The sequence below is a fragment of the Carassius gibelio genome, chromosome A13 (assembly GCF_023724105.1).
Source record: "Carassius gibelio isolate Cgi1373 ecotype wild population from Czech Republic chromosome A13, carGib1.2-hapl.c, whole genome shotgun sequence".
In the NCBI taxonomy this organism is placed as follows: Eukaryota; Metazoa; Chordata; class Actinopteri; order Cypriniformes; family Cyprinidae; genus Carassius; species Carassius gibelio.
The window spans coordinates 14,521,391-14,542,776 of record NC_068383.1 but is presented as its reverse complement, the minus strand read 5'-3'; the positions used below and the strand labels follow the sequence as shown (position 1 = coordinate 14,542,776).

The 21,386-nt window shown below is 35.4% G+C and overlaps 1 protein-coding gene across 1 annotated transcript; it reads right to left on the bottom strand.

Moving 5' to 3' along the window:
- Positions 1 to 3,189: 3,189 nt before the first annotated feature.
- Positions 3,190 to 21,086, bottom strand: LOC128026260 (tetraspanin-15). The gene is made up of 8 exons (XM_052613157.1): positions 20,918 to 21,086; positions 16,000 to 16,185; positions 15,102 to 15,176; positions 14,498 to 14,593; positions 12,071 to 12,184; positions 9,642 to 9,692; positions 9,166 to 9,282; positions 3,190 to 4,533 (listed from the first exon to the last, which is right to left on the bottom strand). Exons 1-8 carry the CDS (start codon positions 20,999 to 21,001, stop codon positions 4,372 to 4,374), a joined length of 885 nt encoding a protein of 294 aa, XP_052469117.1. The 5' UTR covers positions 21,002 to 21,086; the 3' UTR covers positions 3,190 to 4,371.
- Between the last annotated feature and the right edge of the window lie 300 nt (positions 21,087 to 21,386).

The window sequence follows — 21,386 nt, the reverse complement described above, 5'->3', positions numbered from 1 at the left end:
CTACATTAATCTCCAAGCTTGTAGGACTCCATACGTGTGTAGGGTTCTTTAAATGAATTAATACATGCCTTTCATTCAAACCAACAAATCTTCAGCCTTTACATATAAAACCTATGTAAACACTAAGTGTGATATGTGACAGTAGACCTATTTAAATATGCGCACTGTCCAGTAGATATAACTAGCCCAAAATAATAGCCATAATTTGTAGTTCCATGGCACTCATTGACTATGTACAATAGTAATCTAATATGCTTTTTAATCTTGGATGGTTTCCAACAGTTCCAAAGACCTCCAGAATAAACAATCAAATAATGATTTAAAAAATTGTGCATTATCACAATTCTGCATGATTCTTAATAAACAGTTGGTTTATTTAGTTACATCAATAACATTATGCCAGGTATGCAAGGTACAGTATCACTCTTAAAAATAAAGGTTCTTTGGCCTTGATTGTTCCATGAAGAATCTTTAACAGCTTTTCCATTACACAGTGGTGGAAAAGGTTCTTTAGATTTTTCTAAATGTTCTTCAAACTAAGAAACCAATTTTCTTTTAATTTGTCTTCACTGAAAGGCTCTTTGGGGAACCAAAGATCACCTTTTGCAATCTTATCTTTATGTGTAGGAGCTTCAACACCATTCATGAGACATTAAAAGCAACAATTTACATGCCTCAAAATTTACATGTAATTGCACACTTTAGTTTTCCATCTATTTTACGCAATATAACAAACACAGAATCTACATAATGTAAAAGGAGTCCTCACAGCCATCATTATAAAGGGTTAGGAGGTTTTTCATTATCACAAACTTTCAGCGTTGGTGCCTTCCTAAGAACAATCAAAACAGGATAATTTTGCTCTTGAACAGAATCTTGTTGGATTAGGTTGCATCTTTCATGCCACTCAATAACATTAGTTCAAAGCTGTCCGGTAACTCAAAAGTTGCTGCCAGCACGGGAACAAGAATCATCAGCAATGCAGTGAATAGGAAATCACATGTGATTGAGTTTGAAGGGTTCTTCAGACATTTAACCAGGCTACAACATTTGATTAACTGCTGCCTCCTCGGCACTTCCTTCAGACGACTCTCGCTAAAGGATTTTGCTTGGTTATAAATAGCATTGATCTATCTCATCAGTATAATGAGTGCATATTTTGTCCCTTAATTTCCATAGCCTTGGGAAGTCAGTATTTGCCACTGAGAGGCACTCGACCATCACAGGGAAGCTCCTGTGAAAGTTTAAAGATGTTCTTGCTGTTTAACATTGAAAGTTTTTATACACACCTAACTTGATGGCAGGCTGATGTAACGCTTATTACCTTAGGGAAACGTGGAAGGTCAGTTTTGTACAGACATTATATTGTGTTCAAGATTTAAGACAGCACGGTGTTGATTTTTGATCTATGGGTACGGCCTGAAATTTATATCTCAAATGATTTGTGCACAGATACTGATGTTGGGAATTACTTTAATTTGTCTGCCAAAGGACGTGATAAATGAGTCCAAGAAACCCTTTTTTAGATCAGCGATGGGTGTAGACGGCAAGTCCTACAGTCCTCATCTCCTTCATTATTAACTGAGCCCAAAGAGGTAATTATGAGCTCATCTATTTAAAGAACCCGCTCAAATGAGGAAAGACTTCAGCTTATTAAATAAATAAAGACCTCCTGCTGGAGAACGTGGGCGGGCATCGTAATGCATATGTCTATTGGTCTTCAGACACTGTAATTCAAACGTTATGATCATAAAGATCCATCGCAATGACTTATTTCACGCAGGAACAAAATAAAGAAAAGTGATGAAACAAGATTTTGATGGAACATCAATGTATGGTGCTTTCTAAGGCAAAATTCTTCATTCATTATTCTTTCATTTTATCCAAACTTTAATTGAGATGATATAATAACCTCTAAATTATCTTTAATTCGGGCTCCTTTGATTTGGAACAACTTATCAACGACCTAGAACACCCTAGCAACCATTTAGAACATCTAAGCAACAGTAGCAGTGCTCTGGTAACTCCATCCTGAGAAATGTGGTTGCAGGTTATTAATGTCCAAAGTCCATTTCATTACACCATTTTCTTCAGAGATGTAAAAATCAAGTTTCAACTACAGTTTATTTTTTAAACTATCCTTAATGAGGTCAGAATAGTTTTTTCATATATGTTTCTGAAACACTGCACTCTATCGACAAATGTGGCTGATAGAGAAGTGTGTGATGCAGCTGTTCACTGACTTATGATCAATTGTTTTTAATTCATCTCATTTGTAATACTTCATTGTAATTCTTTTAAGTCTTGTACCTTTGTCTTTTTGTCAAATCATGTGCTCGGTGGATGTTATCAAGTAACATTAAGGTTAAAAAATAATAATAATAATAATAATAATAATAAATTAGGAAATTCTAAACCGTATTTATTTTATGAATTCCTTTATGCCTTCACTATATGGAGACCATGCACTCACCTACTGGGATGACACAGGACTTCATAAAAGTATATATTTTTTTATTCTTTCCCCCTCACTATAAAAGAAATATGAACGTTTGAGGCCCAGGCTGTGGTCAAGAGTTTTCCACTACCTTAGAAGCATCTTTTTACAGAAGTTTCATTCACATGCCACAGAAGCAGCTTATCAAAAGGCACTTTTCTTTTTGATGAAACGTATGCAAGTGTGACCAATTTTAACATTCCTCCTCATAATGATCAGATGATTGCATGCAACAGCAGTCCTTTTTACAAACTAAAAATCAAGAGAATTTCACATTTTATAAGGTGCAGTGTTGAGATGACTGCAAAAACCGATTTGATTTCTTCCTACTTTGACATTCAGCAACATTTATTTAAAAAAGACTTATGGTAAAACCAGTAAAGAGCTCAACTTGATTTTCTATAGCCTATTTATCAAAATGGGGAGAAATTACAGAGAAACTCAAACATACTTCATCAGAATATGTGTAACTAGTTATTAATCTTTGCCCAAAGCCACACTTTTTAAAAGATATGAAGGAAATTGAACAAACAAGTAGATAAAACACAGACTGTCACATATTTGTGAAACCAGATAATAGCAGTCCATGTTTAAAGTACAAAGTTTCTGAGTGCCGCAGTTCTCCGGCAAACACAAAAAACCAGCGTGACAGAGAACAGATAAGAACATCCACTGAAGCAGCAGAACACAGCTCTGTAAACATCATTTATTCATTCATTCAGCAGGACACTCACTGTGTTCAGGGCAATTCTCAAGCTTTAACAGTCAGGTCAATACAAAGTCAAAATAATCACATAAAGACAGCAGAGAATTCCAAAGATAGACCAAGAAAATGGAAAAAAATTAAAGAACAGAAATTGTTAAGGCTTAATATTACTATTCACTTCAACTTCTTTGTTTGCAATTATCTTTCAGTGAATAATAACATTATACGAATGCAATATGTTGTGCATTTTATATAAACTGTGGCAAACTTTAAATAAATAAGCCATTGTATGATTCTCCTGTCATTTAATGATAAGACACAAACATCTCATGTACGTGTTATAAAAACAGCTCAAATATGCAGTTTATCTGGATTGTTTTCATGTTTATAAAAAAAAAATACCATCACCCTTTGGCAAAAAAGAAGGAAAAACATTTTAAAATATATAAATATATACACAATAAGCCCCGTTTCAGGTAAAGACTCAATCTGAAGTAATAATTAAATAATTAAGAAACAAAAGTTTTACCGCAAATATGGTAAACTAAAGGATTGGATTTACACAGCTTTTAAGTGTGGTAATGTTTGTAGTCAGGATTTATTATGTTACTCATCTTAGATACGATGTACAAACAAAAGTGACAGCACTCATATTATGATCAATGTAGCTGCCGTTTTCATAGACATTTACGGTATAAGTTCACATGTGAAGAGCACGGTTCACGCTAGAAAAAAGAAAACTTGAATTTCATTACCTGAGACAATTTTCCAAACAGGTTCCCCGTTAAACAGAACTAAGCTTTGTAAAATCTAAAGGCATTCGGACTCTGTCGACACGACGGAAATGTTAGTGTTGTGCTTCAGGTCTTATTTAGTAGAAAGATCCTAAGACAGAAGGTCAGCCCTAGCATTGGTCAATTTTGACAAAAAACTACCCATTTTCAACTGACAGGTGAAATAATGAATCTTGAGAGTAACAGTGAAAACGATATTGACAGTACAAAAACAGCTTTCTTGCATTAATGAGTCTGTGGCTGATGTTACAAAAGTACAGTACAGGACAGTTGTGTTTTGCATTGCCACAAACCGTTCATTTCATCCACAGCATGTCATAGTAACTGTATATACCTTTTTTAAATCAAATTTAAGGCTTTTTAGGAGATGGCACTCAGTCAATCAAAGGCATGCATTTGCAACATTTGGCCCACTTGCTTTGGTGTTTTTTCCCCTCCGGTCCGCCGTCCAGCAGACCATCCATATAGTGTCCATACTCCTCGATGGCATCTTCCACACGGGTGATATAAAGCCAGGTAAAGATCACACCAAAAAACTAAAAAGAAAAAAAAATAATAAAACAATATATTTAAAAATATAAATATTAAAAAAATAACTTTTACTTTAGTACAATTCAATTGTATTCTGTGGGAAATGAAGATATTGGAGTGGTTTATTGTATGTATTGCAAGCACCTTGCAGCATTACAAATTGATTGAGATCTGGACTTTGATTTTGCCCTTCAATATCCCTGAACAGATGACCATTTTGCATCAATTGTGCAGCCTGTTTTTTAATAGTTGTCTGATGCACATTTTCACTAACTGTTGCCAGAGCTGCCTTCAAGTCTATAGATGGCACCCTGAGGTTCTTTGGGACTTCCTGATGCATTTACTCTTGGGGTGAATTTGGGAAAATGGTCTGGCCTGGACATATTGCCAGTGGTTTAAAACGGTTTCCATTTGTTTTGTGTACAATGGAATAGATAAAAATTTCAGATGCATATCCTTCAACAGTCCTCCTCTGAGGCTCAAGCAGCTCTTTTACTCTTGATATAATTGTATCATGTACTTCAATGCTTAGGACAAAACCGGACCAGTTTACTGAGGTTTATATATAAGGTGTGGCCAGGGTTGCCAGCTCTATATAAGAAAACTAGCCCAATGGCCAACCAAAAATAAATAAAATTAGCCTATTGAGAAATGTTAAGAAATGTCTGCGCTTGTCCATATAATGGCAATGAATAGCAACCAGCATCAAGCTTTTTAAAAAAGACGCAAAGGTATCACAGAATGATCCCATGTGACATGTGTCATATCCTTAATGTGTCCTGCAGGTACACAATAGGGTTTGGTGAAAAACAAACTGAAATGTAATGTATTTATTTTGCATCTTTTTTAAAAGCTTGTTGATATTCACTGCCATTGATAGACAAGCACAAGAGGGGCATTTCTTTACATTTCTCCTTTTGTGGTCTGAAAAATAAAGAAAGGCATACGGCATTAGAACAACACAAGTGTGAGTAAATGATGACTTAACTTTCATTTTTGTGTGAACTTTCCCTTTAACCGGCACACTTCATACTGCAGCTATACAATTTATTCAGTAATATAAATCTTATTATAAACAACTGAGATAGTTCACAGTGTGGGCAGACTGACTAATGACTTTCCCCAACTGTGAATCCCCATTTACGGAAAAACTATGAAACTAATTATAAAAGTCTTTTGATTTCAAGAATTTTATTGCAAAAAAAAAAAAAGTCTCACCACTCCTTTCCGCTCGCATTAACATATTTGCACACCGCAAACAAACAGCAGACTGAAAACCGTTCAAATGTGAACGTTGAAGTCATAGCAGGCAAATGTTATATTAATGTCTATCTCAATAATACCTGTGCTTATCCCAGATGAAGCCCTGTATCATCTGGCATCAGTTCCTGTGAAACTGCCTAAAGATAGGGACTGTCTGACCTTACAGAAACTTATTTCCGTTCCCAGAACCTCCAATGTACTGGAGCCTTTATTAGAAAGAATTTAATTACTTTTGATGTACCATATTTTTCGGACTATAAGTCGCACCTGAGTATAAGTCGCATCAGTCCAAAAATACATCATGATGAGGAAAAAAACATAAGTCGCACTGGACTATAAGTCGCATTTATTTAGAACCAAGAGAAAACATTACCGTCTCCAGCCGCGAGAGGGCGCTATATGTTCTCAGTGTAGACTTCAGGAGCACTGAGCAGCATAGAGCAGCATAGAGCAGCATAGAGCGCCCTCTCGCGGCTGGAGACGGTAATGTTTTCTCTTGATTCATGTCAAATTAATTTAGTTAAATAAGTCGCACCTGACTATAAGTCGCAGGACCAGCCAAACTATGAAAAAAAGTGTGACTTATAGTCCGGAAAATACGGTACATGTGCTTTCTGAGTATTGGTGAGTTATCAAAGATGCAGCGTTACTGAAATGACTACAAAATGGATTCAAAATCTACGTGATTATAAAAACCTACACCTGTGAGTGTGTAGTGGTGTTTTTCAGTGCATCAAAGAACCTCTTTAAGGCTTTTACAACCAAAGAAAAAAATCTTTTTTGTTTTTGGCAAGCTTATAGAATTTTTAATTGAGCATATGTGTTTTATGTAAACATCATGACATTTGATAATCAAAAAGACTTATGCAGACAATCTGAACTGAGAAGTAGGGCTGTAGTACTCGAGTCCGGTCTTGGACTCGAGTCCGGACTCGAGACATTTTTCTGTCGTCTCGGACTTGTCTCGGACTCGTTGAATTTGCACGCGGACTTGTCTCGGACTTGGCCATTGGACTCGCCAAGTCTTCTAGTTGGTCTCGACCGAGTCCAGCAAAAAAAATAAAATAAAAAATCTCTCCTTCAAAACAAAACCACATTTGCATGATGTCGCGACTGAAAACGTGTGGAAAACGCTAGGCGCGCCGCTCTCCTTATTTCCAAAGCACTCTGTAGCCTGCGCTTGCGCTCCAGTGGCGTCTGCTGTTGCTGGGCAACCATGACCCGCTCTCCATGATGACGCAGAAGTTTCAGCAAAGAATAAATGGAATTCCAGCACTTAAAATCACTTGCAGTAGCTCTGCTAATAGATTCATTTAAAAAATGGCTATCCTTGTACAACTATGATCGTCTGTTTCTCCATCTTGCCTTAGTTTTCAGTATTGTTCCGGGAAAGGATGTGCATGACCAGTGGTGCACTTACTGCGACCTGAAAAGTTTAGATGTTTCTAATTTAATTTTCTACCTGTTAGATTGTGTTTTATTTACATCTACACCTAGATAGCCTTTTTTTTTTATCAATAAACGCGTATTAATGTATAGCCTTATGCAACAATTACATATGTAAATTTTAAAAACTTTATATATGACATTACATATTTACATTTTCATGTAACAGCCAGTATTTGTATCTGTAACAATCACAAAATTTTTCCTATCTGCATTCGGATACAAGATTGTACAGTTACTTGATAAGACTGTTATGACTTTTTATATATTTTTTCGTAGTTATCACTGAACAAGTATGTCGTGTTAAACTGAAATAATTATTAATTTCTAAAATAATATTTATCATGCAAGCAGAGAGATTTCATGACAAACGTGTCATAGTGATCATTTGAACACGACTGAATCCATTCGATGCACACATTCTCATTACGCAGAACACTTTGAGCGAGTCTTAATGTTAATGAACTTCACTAAACAGATGTGAGTGTTCCGTGCAAACCAGCAAAAGGTAAATATGCAAACATGTAGGACAAGTAGACAATGTATCCGTATCGAAGCTCATTATTAGCCTACTCTTGAGAGAGAACTGATTTGGTTTTTGAGAGACTGAGATGCGCAATGCTGCTGTTTGATTGGTGAGCGCTGTGCTTATTCCATTCATTCGTATCATGGTAGCCTAAGCTTTCAATATTTGCCTTTTAAATATATACAAATAATATAACGTGTAGCTATGATGTATTATTATAGGTAAAATTACTCTTGCAACGCTCTGATTTCTGAGAGATTAACAGAGAGGCGACAACAATGCGGTGTTTGATTTGCTCTCTTTTCACTCATAAAGTTTACATTCATTCACTTCTGGCGCTGATCCCCTGGCTCACCTGTTATCTAGCAAACACCAGACTCTGTCAGCTTTAGCCGAGTATTCAGGCAGAATTATTCCTTGAGCGTTATTCGTTTTTTAAGCCATTATCCGTGCCGTATTCGGCTTCAGGCACAACCCTAATTATTACATTACATATTTAATTTTTACATGCAACATAGATAAGGTCATATAGTAACAGCTCCACGCAATATTGTAATTCTAAAATTCACGTCGTACTTGCAAACACTTTGTATGCATTATGGTTAATGCATGCTGGAGTAGTCGATTGTTTCCGACAGAGCTCGACTAGTCTATGCAAGCACTAGCACAGTATGACAAAAATGTCGCTGTATTTATGTGCGCATGTCCAGTAGAGCCAAATGTATCCATTCTAGCCTTGCTGCGCGCATTTGTCATATCCCGAGCTTTGCGTGTGTCTGTGCACTGTGCCAGTTAGGCATAGTCATATACATTTTTGACCACAGATATAATGTCAACAAAAAATAAAGTACATAAAAATTATTTGACCTTACAGTTCCAAACTTTGTTTGTTTATCCAAGTTTAGCTCCCAGGGTCGGATCTTGTTTAACGCCCCTGTTAGCTTTAACCCTAATTATACACACTTGAACCTAATCAAGCTCTTACTAGACACACTAATCTTCCAGGTGTTTTAAGGCCAGTTGGAGCTAAACTTTTCAGGACATTGGCCATCCAGGATGTAGTTTGGAGACCCCTGTCCTACAGAGTTGTTACTTTGCACATGCTTTTTGATCATTACAAATAATAATGTAAAATGATTTTCTTAGAATAGGAGATATACTTTCACTCGCATCACAAACATTATCAGTAGTTAAGTATGTGGTCTTGAAGAGGACCCTTTTTCCTTTCATTTGGACTCGGTCTTGGACTTGGACTCGAAACTTTTGGACTTGGACTTGACTTGGACTCGAACCTCTTTGGACTCGGTCTTGACTCGGTCTCGACTAGTCCTGGACTTGGACTTGACTTGGACTCGACAAAGCCGGACTTGACTACAGCTCTACTGAGAAGCATGAGTCTTACCTGAGGAACTAAGATGCCCAGAAGAAGTCCAGCCATGATTTTATAGTTGTCCATGAACCAAATGAAGACGGCATTCGTGCAACCACGGGTGTAGATCACATCTATATTTTCCAGCCTCTGCGGGCAAAGTTCAAGCAATAGAAATGAGCTGCCATCACTGCATGTCTCATTAACAATCAGTGTTACGAATTCATTCATTGAAGATGCATTGAGAGATAACTGGAGGTTGTTATAAGGCAGCTCATCATTCGTCTGAGGTGCAGTATATCCTCAGGGAGCTTCTCATTGCTGTTCTCAGATGATCAGACCTTTGACCCCTTCAAATGACCGTATTTATACCAGGAGGATCGACACAGGACACAGAACACTTTTCAAATATCAGAATGCACTTATAAGCTACTTAAAAAAAAATCTTCATGAAAGTGGATCTAAAGTAACAAAACATAGTCAGAAAGAGAGGTGATCAGTGCACATACCTCTCTCTGCAGGGCCTTGTATCCACACATTGTATTAACAACTTCAGAAGGCTGTAATACACAAGGAAATGATTGTCTTAATATTTCCATACAGGTTAAATGCATATAATAGTTAACATTTGTCTAGTATCTGTCTCATCAGCTGTGAGATTGTGTTAAAGTACAGATTTGGCAAACAACTAGCTACATAACAGGTTTCCATTATAAGTTTTGATCCTCGTTTTGTCATAAGTTACAGAGGTTTTAGTCTTCATCTAATGCAGTGCTAAGACTACTAGGCTTTTCACTTCATCTTAAAGCTGCAGTAGGTAACTTTTGACGCTCTAGCGGTTAATAAACAGAACTGCTTGCGTCTTGTGGAAGAACATTGTAGCCGGAACTACTTCTCTCTGTTTGTGTCTATGAAGAATCACAAAGGTACTGGGTTACTCCGTCGCGGTACCCCCGAAGCAATCTAAAATAGTCTGAATATAAACACTTATTATAGGTGCACCCTAGTGATTCAGGACAAGCTAAAAACACGGTTTGGAAAATGGATTCATGGTGTACTCGCTTATTATATACATTTTTCTACATTTTGAACAAAAACAAAGTTACGGACCGCAGCTTTGATTGGTTATTTCTTAACGGGAGCGATGGATTTCTGCAAATGGCAATAGGACCACTGGGAGGAGCAGATTATCTGTCTCATATTCTACGGTCAGGACATAATGACAGGTTTAACAAATATGTAAAAAATACATTTTTACAAAAGTTACCTACTGCAGCTTTAATGTCGTTCCAAATCTATAAGACTTTGGTTCATCTTTGAAAACCAGTTGAAGAAATGAAATTATTTAGATCCCTCAATTGAAAGTTCAGGAAACTTCAGTCAGTATGTATGTGCGTTGATCAATGTTTGTAATTGAATAGAAGCTTTAATTAAATCAGTGCATAATATAAAATGATGGTGTCTCTTCAGAAGATTTGGCTTGAGCTGCTTGATTCAGGAGTTAATTTCCTGATCTCTTTATAGACTTTTTGATGCATCAAGTTTTCGGTTGCATGAACTTTCATGATTAAAAGAAATCAGATTTCATTAAAACTATTATCAATTGTGATTCAAAGATGACCAAAGTCTTATGGGTTTGGAACTATATGGGGATGAGCTAATGAGGGCAGTTTTAATTTTGGGATGAATATCTCAATATCCAACAAGACAAACTGTTCAAATTACTTTCATTTGCCAAATTAAACAAAATTAGCTCAAGGGAATGTACAAATCTGGGTTACATTAGGCTAAATATTCTTTTAAACAATGTGATTTTCTAAGTTTATATGACGTTCACAAACAAAAAAGGCAGATAAGTTATCAACATCTAGTTTCATTTGCAACAAGGGTATCTAATGCGATAAGCACACATTGTTGTAACTTAGGCACCTTGAAGAAATTCAGTCAAAATGGCTGTGATGTCAAGAACTTTGCCAAAATATTCTACAATTTATTACTTCCTATACTGAGCCAGGTTAAGTGAGGTAACGTTTTATATCTTGTAATCTGGCATTAATGCAATGTCCTTAGATAAGATTCTGATATTGGATTTCTGATGTAATCTTCATATATATAGAAATCAGCATTGCTTTGTCTTAGACTGAAGCAGTGATGAGGTAATGTTTGTCCACAGGTAATCTGCACACAGCTGGATGTTAGCAAACAGGCTCTGTGTGCTTTTTCCAAAACTAATGAAAAATGAATGCCCTTTTTGACTGCAAGACCTGCTTTAGAATTGCATTTAAGAGGACACATTTGTTAACTGTCCTATGCAATTCCCCCCAAAAATTCTTTTTTTAATATTCAAGAAAATGTCATTTCAAGCTGGGCTTCATCTCTGGCTCAACGTTTCCATAAATGAACAAAAATAAAGCAAAGCAACAGGGTATTATGAAAACTGGAAATCCTGAGCAGAAAACATTGTATGCATAATTTCAAAAATATGATGTGTGGGCAAAGTTATTTTCCAATTCACTGGATGTAGTAGTGTCATTGTTTTTCCACCTGTAAAAATCTGAATGTGTCAGTCAACTGTGAAAATGAAAGCAGACACGAGGAGAGCTAAAACGGGACAAAACCAAACTAACAAAGGAATGATGAAATCTCCTTTCATGAGAGCAAACAGTAACCTCACAAAAAACTCAATCACAAAAGCAATAAATGCTATTGTTTCCTTTCAAGTGAACCAGGGCTGGTTTTCTTTTCTTAAAAAAAAACAACAACAAACAAACAAATGAACAAAAACCCCTTGTTGGTTCCAATCTTTTGAATGGTATTGTGCTTGTGATATATGACAAACTGGAGTCATATAAATGTGACTATTTTTGCAAACATAAGATAATGAGTGGTGTGTGTGTTCACATAGCAAGACAAATTAAAAAATATTCATTAGACAAACCTTGCTTATACAACAGGTGTAAGGCACTGCACACGCCAGCGGACCAGGAGCAGTGCAGTTGTGATACATGTTCACCTTCCAGTCTGAGAAGTCTGTTCCCCCACAACATTTGAACTGGAGAAACAAGAATCAAAGCATTAACAATCACTTTAAAAAAACATTTCTTAGATGAATGCCACTATTACTTGATAAAGCTGGTAGTTTTCTCATCTGGCACCGCAAAAGATGGTAGCACATAGTGGTTCGACAGTGATGTAACTACTAGAGGAATATTTGTACATCGCATTTGTAAAAATAACATTTGGGTAATGTGCAAATGGTTGGATAGAAGGTGTCATCAGCTAAATTCCACATGGTTGACAAGACATTAAACATAAGAGGTGAAAAGAGTAATCTGACCTGCTCTGTATTCATTTCTTGAGGCAAAACTTTCAGAAGACAAGCATGAATAAATAATATAATCGGTCTTCTCTCAATGAATGGCACAATTCATATTCCAGCCCCTCAGCTCATTTAAATGGCATTGAATAACATTAGAGGTAATAACTCGATTCTCTTATAAGAAACATAATTATTGTACATCAATATTAGATATATGACAATCAGTTTAAGGAAAACAAGGGGGCATAATTGTTTGATGATGTCCTACTGCAGAAGGCAGACAGAATCTAATGCAGCATGGCATGTCAGTCACAAAGCAAATAAATGAGGAATGACCTAAACCACTGGGGATGAAGCCGCTGGACACAGCAGCCAGAGAGAAACTTGCTCACTTGGAAAGTATATGTTTCCTGATACAGACTGAATACTTGTGTGAACAATGTAGAAACTACGTCTGCAATGACTTAAGGTGAATAGAATAACAGAATTACTTTTCACTGCTTATTTTAGCCAAAATTTGTGATGTATTGAGGGGGTGCAAAATGACTGTCAAGTGTCTTTCTCTCTCTAAATCTTGTCAATTGATATTCAGATGTAGACTTGATCCCCGTGATGTTTTCATTGTCCTTCAGATTGAACACACATTCCCTCTATGATCTGGAATCTTATTCATTATAATTATCCTGTGAAGCAGAAATAAATACCCACTGTGTCATGTTGAGCTTATCGGGAGACTGTTTGACAGAAAAAAAAAGTAAGGAAGGAATTTCAACCACAATGAAAGACTGCTGTGACGAGCACTGAAGGTGGTTTAACCAGAAAAATAATCCCTTTATTTTAACAATGGACCGAATGGAATGTGCTAAACTTTTGTTTCTGACCATCACAGTGTGAGGAATGATTACCTGAAACTGACTGTTCTCATAGGCACAGCTCTACTTAGTTTCTTTAAAGTCAAGTCAAAAAGGATCTTTGTAAATCAAATGAAATTGCTGTAATATTTGCGTAAATAATGGAGCACTGCTGTAACAGCTCGCTGTAATCACTCATATTAAACCGGTACATGCAGACGCTCAGGGTGAGGTTGTGCAGCCGGTGGACTGCTACAGAGTCATTCTGTTCATTCTGAATGCACTCGATGAGCTGTTCTTACCTAATTAATGGTCATAAAAATGGACATTTGAGTAATCTGAATATAGGGATTTTTTCATGGAAAACACAGACTTGAATTATCCAGTTATTAAAACAGAATTTATAAAGCAGAAAATCATGGAATTTGGAAAATAATAAGTCAGTGATGATCATGGTTTTTTCAGCATCTACTGACTATACAAGGACATCCACATGAACTTCATCTCCAGAGCTACTCTGAGATTTCATGTGATAAAAACTTCTGCAAATACATTATCTCTAAAAGGTCTTCATTATAAACTACAAAAATAAAAGTGTTGTTTAACCTGAAAAATGATGGCAGAATTCTAAAGAAAAAATACTTTTTCGCAGCCATTTATAAAAAAATAAATAAAATCATTGTTTGTTGAAAGGAACCATTCTATTTTCATTTTCTTACAATCTTTAAAAGATTGTTTAATATATATATATATATATATATATATATATATATATATTTATTTTACAAAAAAAATAGAATTTAGAATTTCATATGGCATTGTTATTGTATTTAATTAATTGATAATACATAATTTAATACATTTTAATAAATTATTAAATTCAAATGATAATGCTTTTACTGATAAAAATATAACTCTTAAAAAAAAAAAAAAGAATTTCACAGGACCTATAGGTTTCCCAGTTAACAGACATAGAGTCGCAGTTTCATTTATTTTCAGCAATGATTAAAGAAAATTTCTTTTGAAATGCAACAAATTGTAAACAAAATGGGTTCACCAATAGCAATGCAGAGTGAATGCATGCAGAGAGGTCTGGGTTTTCATAGTTTCTTAATGTGCAACTTTGTTGACAGGTCAAGCTCAAAGCCAGCATATTAAATCTGTGCCTTTCATGTGTCCATGACAAATCTCTTACCTTTATCTGAACATAGTCCATGATGTTTTTGAAATCCAGGTCATCATAGTAATTGACCATGCCTTTACGGATGTTTTTGTTGAGAAGGTCCTCTGTCTATTGGACAAAGGAATTTCTGTGTTATAACAGGATTTTTCTTTCATTTGTTTTGAAGCAGTTAGAAATAAACATGAAAAAAAAACGGTAATATCTGAGGACTAGGGCAATTCGTTTCTTAAAAAATATGATTAAAATTAAGTTCACAGTGATGGTTTTATGCTCTGGATTCAAAATTATTTTGTTAATGATTGTTGAAGTGTCAAAAAGCCAAACAAAATTCAGTAGACGCTGAAATACAACCTCACCTAATCAGAAAACGGTCATGACCCAGCAACCATGTAACAATCCTTTGGATCCCATTAGCCCAATGAAATGAATAACAAAGAAAATACCAAAAATCGCATGGCTAATGACTATAAAATACTGCAATACTGAAATCTGTACAGTATGTGTATACATTTCTTGCCATTTGGAAATTTACATTAAAAAATTGTCTTATTATCAAGAAAGGGATTTGTCAAGAAAATTTTAAATGCAACAAAAAAGGAGATAAAAATGACTGTACCTGTCTCCTAAAGATCAAAGCTAGAATCCCACTGACGAGCTCCAAAATGAGACACAGAGCCAGCATGTAAAGAAACTGCAAGGAAACAGTAAACAGTGGATCTCAAGTGAAACAGAAACACACGCACATTGCTCAGAAGCATCTGAAACAGTCACACGTCTCAATTTCTGCCCTATGTTGGCTGTGAGACCGTCTATGCGTGTACAACAACAAGTGTCCTCTTTACAAGGCAGATGGACCAGTGAATACATTTCCCATCAGCTTGTTTTCTGGCTAGTGTGTGATTGGGGAGTTGTATTAACAGAGAAATTGGAAATTAGAGGATGCTATTCATCATGAGACAATATTTCAGTATTTCAGTCTGCAAAGTTCATGTTAATTCTCCATCAGGTGAACTGATATTTGACATATCAGATTGTGTTATTCAAATAATTCCTTTACGCAAACTGATAAATGACTCATCCCTTTATAAACTAGTTGAGTGTGGTTTGTTTTCGCTACTTTTTTAGTACAAGTGATTTAAGTAAGAATGTTTTCCTCTTTCTATTGTTAACTCTCTTTCAACCTCCATCATTTTTTTGGAACGCAAAAGAAGATATTCTGAAAAACTGTTTTGTCCATATAATGATAGTCAGTGGGGAACATAACAACACTAGGCACTGACTTTCAATGTATGGACAAAAACAAAATATTTTTTGTGCCCCCTTGAAAAATGATAGTCATAAAGCTTTGGAACAACATGAAAGGGTGAATAAATAATGACAGGATTTTCTTTTTTCTTTGTCTCTTTGTGTTCATTTTATTTTATGTTAGCTTCCTTCGAAAAGCATCATTATAAAGAACAGAATATGAAGGCCACTACTGTATGCAAAAGTCTACTGGAAAAATAAAAACTTACCACTTTGAGAAGGCACAAGTTGTCTCTGAGAGATGCCAGAACGCCGATGAAGGAGACGATGAACATGATCACACCAAGCAAAATGAGGATAATGGCAGGAGCCAGGAATACTCCTTCCAGCGTTTTGTACTGTTGCCTCTCCACCTCCGCATAAATGCCGATGGCCAAAATAAAGCCCCCTATCAGCTAAAACAAATCACAAAAATCAGACCATTTGGGTTTCATGCAAAATTACAGATGGAATGAAGATCACTATTTTACTGATATTAGTACCTTTAAAAATGCACATGGGTTAAAAACAACACAAAAGATTAGATAAAATATGTAGACTCACTTTACTAAATCTAGGAATATATTCTTCAGTATGTTTTTTATATTTAAAGGTATTATGATTCAAACAAGAGTTAAGTAGAGTTATGTGAAATCTCCCGAGTTTATGTATTCTAACCTTGAATCTTAATGGCACCCGATGCGCCGAGTGTCATTTCCATTTAGATATATTCAACAGGAATATTATAGTCTACTGATCGGAGCTGTGGTTAACTAATTGAAGAATTAAAGCATGTGGTGTGAACCCCAAAGCAGCTCTGTGTCACAATGAAAAGTAGTATAAAGTAGATCTAGGAGAAGCATATTCAGATTAAGTTGTGCAAAACTGACATAGAACAGCAAATGCACTTGTGAAACTTTGCGTAACAAATACTGAGCTCTAGTGACATGGCTTAATGGCATAATCAAATAATAACCATTATAATGCTGCTCTGGTAATTGCAGTAAAACCACTCCATGTCTATTAACTCACTGCGTGTGTGTGTGTGTGTGTGTGTATACATGTCTGTGTGCATATGGGCTTTACAAGACATTTGTTGTACTAAAGCATTCCTTTCTCATTCAACATCACACGAGCATGTACTGTATTCTGTATGGATAAGTTTGTATCTTTTTCCTCAAATGAATAGTGGCATCATCGGTATATACTGTACCAGTTTTCTTTTCATAGGATGCCTACTCAAAAGCATTCAGATGAAAAAAATTATTGTCAGTGCATAAAAAAACAAAGTAAATATTGTAAACTCAAAAGCGTGTAATACTCAACTGTGACATCAGCGGGTCAAGTTTCAGAGCGAAGTAGCTAAACTGTATGAATGTGAGGGGGTGCAAACAGGTTAAACTGGCAGAAATGAATGGACTAATTAGAGTAAACGACTCCCCTATTCATTCCCCTTTTAGTCTCGTCCAAATTGAAATGAAGTAGAAACATGAAATGATCTGTGGGTGATCAGGATTTAATGAAGGTCTTTGCAGTTCGGTTAAATTAAAGGTCCACCTCCATATCTACCATCATCATTACTTTACAGAGGGTTTGTGGACTAATGGGCTAAAAAAAGAAGGTTGCTATTCATATCAGTTAACAACAGGTAGTAGTGTTTAAGATAAACAAACACGTGTTACTGTATTTTTTTATTATTATTATTAAGCAACATAAATCTATAAACATAATTAAATGTTAACTTACACTACCACATACATTTTTTGTTTTGTTTTTTGAATTAAGTCTTTTATGAACTGCATTAATTTGATCAACAATAAAACCCATAATATTGTGAAATATTATTACAATTTACAATATCTGTAAAGTATTTTAATATATTTTCAAATGTAAATTTGTTCCTGTGATGTCACAGCTGAATTTTCAGCATCATTACTAATCATTATAATAAGATGATTTGCTGCTCACTAATTTTTTTATTTTTTTATTATTATCAGTGTTGAAAACATTTTTGCTGCTTAATATTATAAATATCTTAAGTCACTTTTAAAATTAGGGCTGCACGATTAATCGCATGTGATTGTCATGTGTGTCTCGTCAGTAAAGCCGGTTCTGTGATTAGCGGTAAATATCCTTCCCCTGCTTTCAAATGGAGCAGCATTTAATAGACAGAGCCATAGTTCGCTCACAAGCTACGCAATATCGCGTTCATTACTGCATGTGATTCATCTGTGATGAAGCAAAGTCCTCTCTGCATTTCAGAAGACAACCAAACATCATAATGTTTTTATTTTATATGTTTTAATATTTTTTAGTTAAAACATACATGACAACAACTAATTCCTTTGGATATTGAAAGACTGGAAAAAAGGAAAACAGAAAAAATAAATGCCTAAGGTTCCAAAAGGCCTTTGGAAACTGAAAGTATCAACCAGAGTTATGAGCTTTGGAAGACTATAAAGACTGAAGGCACAAGTGCTGATGGAGTCCAAGACCACCACCACCTCATTTCAACAGAAATTATCTGGGGCTGAGGCTGGCTCCATCTGGGTGGTTTTAATTTATAATTCATTTATTTTCATGCACCTTTATGTCAAAACACATTGCTTAAACATAAATAAACAGCTGAATCTGACTGTTAGCCATGGTTTGTTTTGGATGATGGTTTTTTCCTCAAGGTAATGTCACAGCTTCCAAACGCTCTCAACGCAAAAGCATACTCGCGCTCGTGATTCTTTAGCTCCGCCCACACGTCACGCCTCCAGTCGGTCGTGTTTTTCCGGGAAAAATCGGTACAGACTATCTTTCTCTTATGAATATAATAAAACTAAAGACTTTTTGGAGTTATGAAGGATGCAGTACTACTCTATAGGTACTCAAGATTAACAGGATATTGAGTGAAAACGAGCATTTCACCCCCCTTTAAAAGTAGAGGAAAACAAAGAACATCATCTACAAAACCTCTAGCACGTACATCTGCAAATATAAATAAATCAAAACTATTTCCAAACATCCAAAACTGCAATTAAGCCAATCTATAAAGTTATCACAAGTCAAGCAAGGTGTAAGCAGACGGTGCACTTCAGAATGCCTTTGACCAATCAACATGAGTGCACATTAATCAACAGAGATGGTAAGAACAGACAGATGTACTCCCTTGCCTTTGTGAGCAGAAAAAATCCACTTGCATAATCCACACATAATAATTCACCCTTGCAGCCCTGTGTAAGGCACGTGCACCAGGTCTCTTGTGAACCCTGTGATGAAAGCAGCATAAAGTGTGCGCTGGGTCAGCCAGCACTGTAATACTGGTGCCAGTGGGCCACCAAGAGCCTCGGCTGGTGGCATAATGGTCTGAAATGGGGTCCTAAGGGGCCCATCATTTATGCTGTCAGTGTGATGGGCAGAACATGTGCAGACCTGCTCTTGACAGTACACAGTGAGAGAAGCACAATGGTGCAGCAAAATGAACACCTGCCCTTTACTCACAATAATCTTTTTCAAATGTCAATAATGTTATTTGCATATTTAAACAGTATGAATAATACATTAATGGCACAATTGTGAAATGTATTTAAAAGATTATTATGAGAGTTTATGCAATGATGATGTAAAATAATAAATAAAAAAAAAGGACAAATAGTCTGGTGAATAACATCAAATGAGGAGAATAGAAACAACTGAGGACAGAACATTAAAATGAATAAACATTGCATTGAAGTATAATCAGGATTTCCGTTTAGAATTTTAATCAGATCTGAGTTTGAACTGTCAAAAGAATTTAAAACGGCAAATAACAGGACTTAAATAAACCCAAATTGCTCTCTGGTTTATTTTTGGTAAGTCACAGTCTGACAACAGTAAACAAAAGTATTAGGTTACTTGAAGACTAAAAATAGAGAAATACATGCATGGAAATAATGTAGCGAGAGTGGGAGAGAGAGAGAGTTTTGCATCTATAATATTATATATTTTCTTCAATACTATATTATATATTTTCTTCAACACTATATTTAACTTTTACAAAAACTAAAAGGTCCATCTTTATCCATAAATGGTACATAATACTAATACTTTAAAAGTAAATATTAGCACATAAAGTGAACATATTGGTGACTCTGGAAAGGACACTGCTACAGTGATAGTTGGTACCATGAGTGTAGCACCATGAGTTTGATATTATAATCTTAATGTATAAAGCATACTTTTATCCTAATTTCGTTTCAGGGCCAATCAAACTATACTTGCCTCATGAATGTATTGTAATCCTGAGTTCAAAACAAGCTTGACCTTATAAATGCAGGTCTTATAAATAGCAAACAAACTTCCTGCTTAAGACAAAGAAGAAAGAATCTGTTCATGAAGATGGAGGAAATTTTTTAACACACATTAAACAATGCATGTTGCTCATCTTGAGCGAAGTAATAATGATAATGTGCAAATTAACTTTGAGTGTCGGTTTAAAAATTTTGCACAGTATGACAACATTCTGTATTTTGGTCATCTGATAATCATGCACTCAATAAAAGAAGCAAAATAACACACAAACCACTAAAAGAGTCAGTTTCAGTTTCTATCTGCTTCTTTAAAGTCAATGCTATTTATTTATTTATTGTTTTGGTACAAATGAACACATACATTTAACAAGAAAGTTGTTGCTGTTTTAAGTATTATATAGCCTACCTATAATTTACAATTTTCACTTAATATTTTCTTCAGCGACGTCTGATATTTATTAATAAATCGATGGATAAACAATTGCATAATCAGATGTTGTTATGCAACATAATAACAACATCTATTATGTTCAACAGCAAGTTACTCTACTAAGAAGATCGATAATTCAGTGAGTAACAAACCCATAATGGCACAGTACAGAATAATAACTCGAGGAGGAGGAGGGTGGGGTCAAGAGCACTTCAACGGGTAATAATGGGTGATATTATAACATATTAAAATATATTAACATACACAAATATATAAACATAAACTCAATTTTTACTGCTAGTAGAATTTTGAAATTCAACTTTATTATTTGCTTTCTCTGTTTCTTCAGACTCTTTACACCGCACTTGTGTACAGTTGCTGACTTAACATTACAGACTACAACACCGGTTTATAACATATAACAAAAACAATCAAACTCACCCAGAAAATTGTTGCATATACGATTAAGCAGAACTTGAGAAAGAGGTACGAGCACTTATCGCAATATCGGACTTCACTGGACATGTTAAAAACATATACGATACGATGATACGAAATATGTTCGCGTAAACACTTCCTGGTTTGTTTGTCTCGTCTACCTGAGTGAACGCAGCGCGCGCCTCATTATCACACAGAATGAAGCACAAAGAGTTGATTGATGGGTGGTTTGTCCAATGAGAGAGCTGGATTCACATCCCCTGTTTACTATTTATATTTCAGGAGAGTTTATGGTTTTAGAGATCAGATTTTTGAAGGACATTATTACTTTTTGATTTAACATTACAGTTAACACGAAAATGTTATATATTTGTGTTAGATATTAATGGTATATAAAGGGATGAGGATACATCAGCCAGTGTCTTTAAGGGATTGCTAGGGCTAGTTGTTGTAGCAATGTAAACTATTAAAA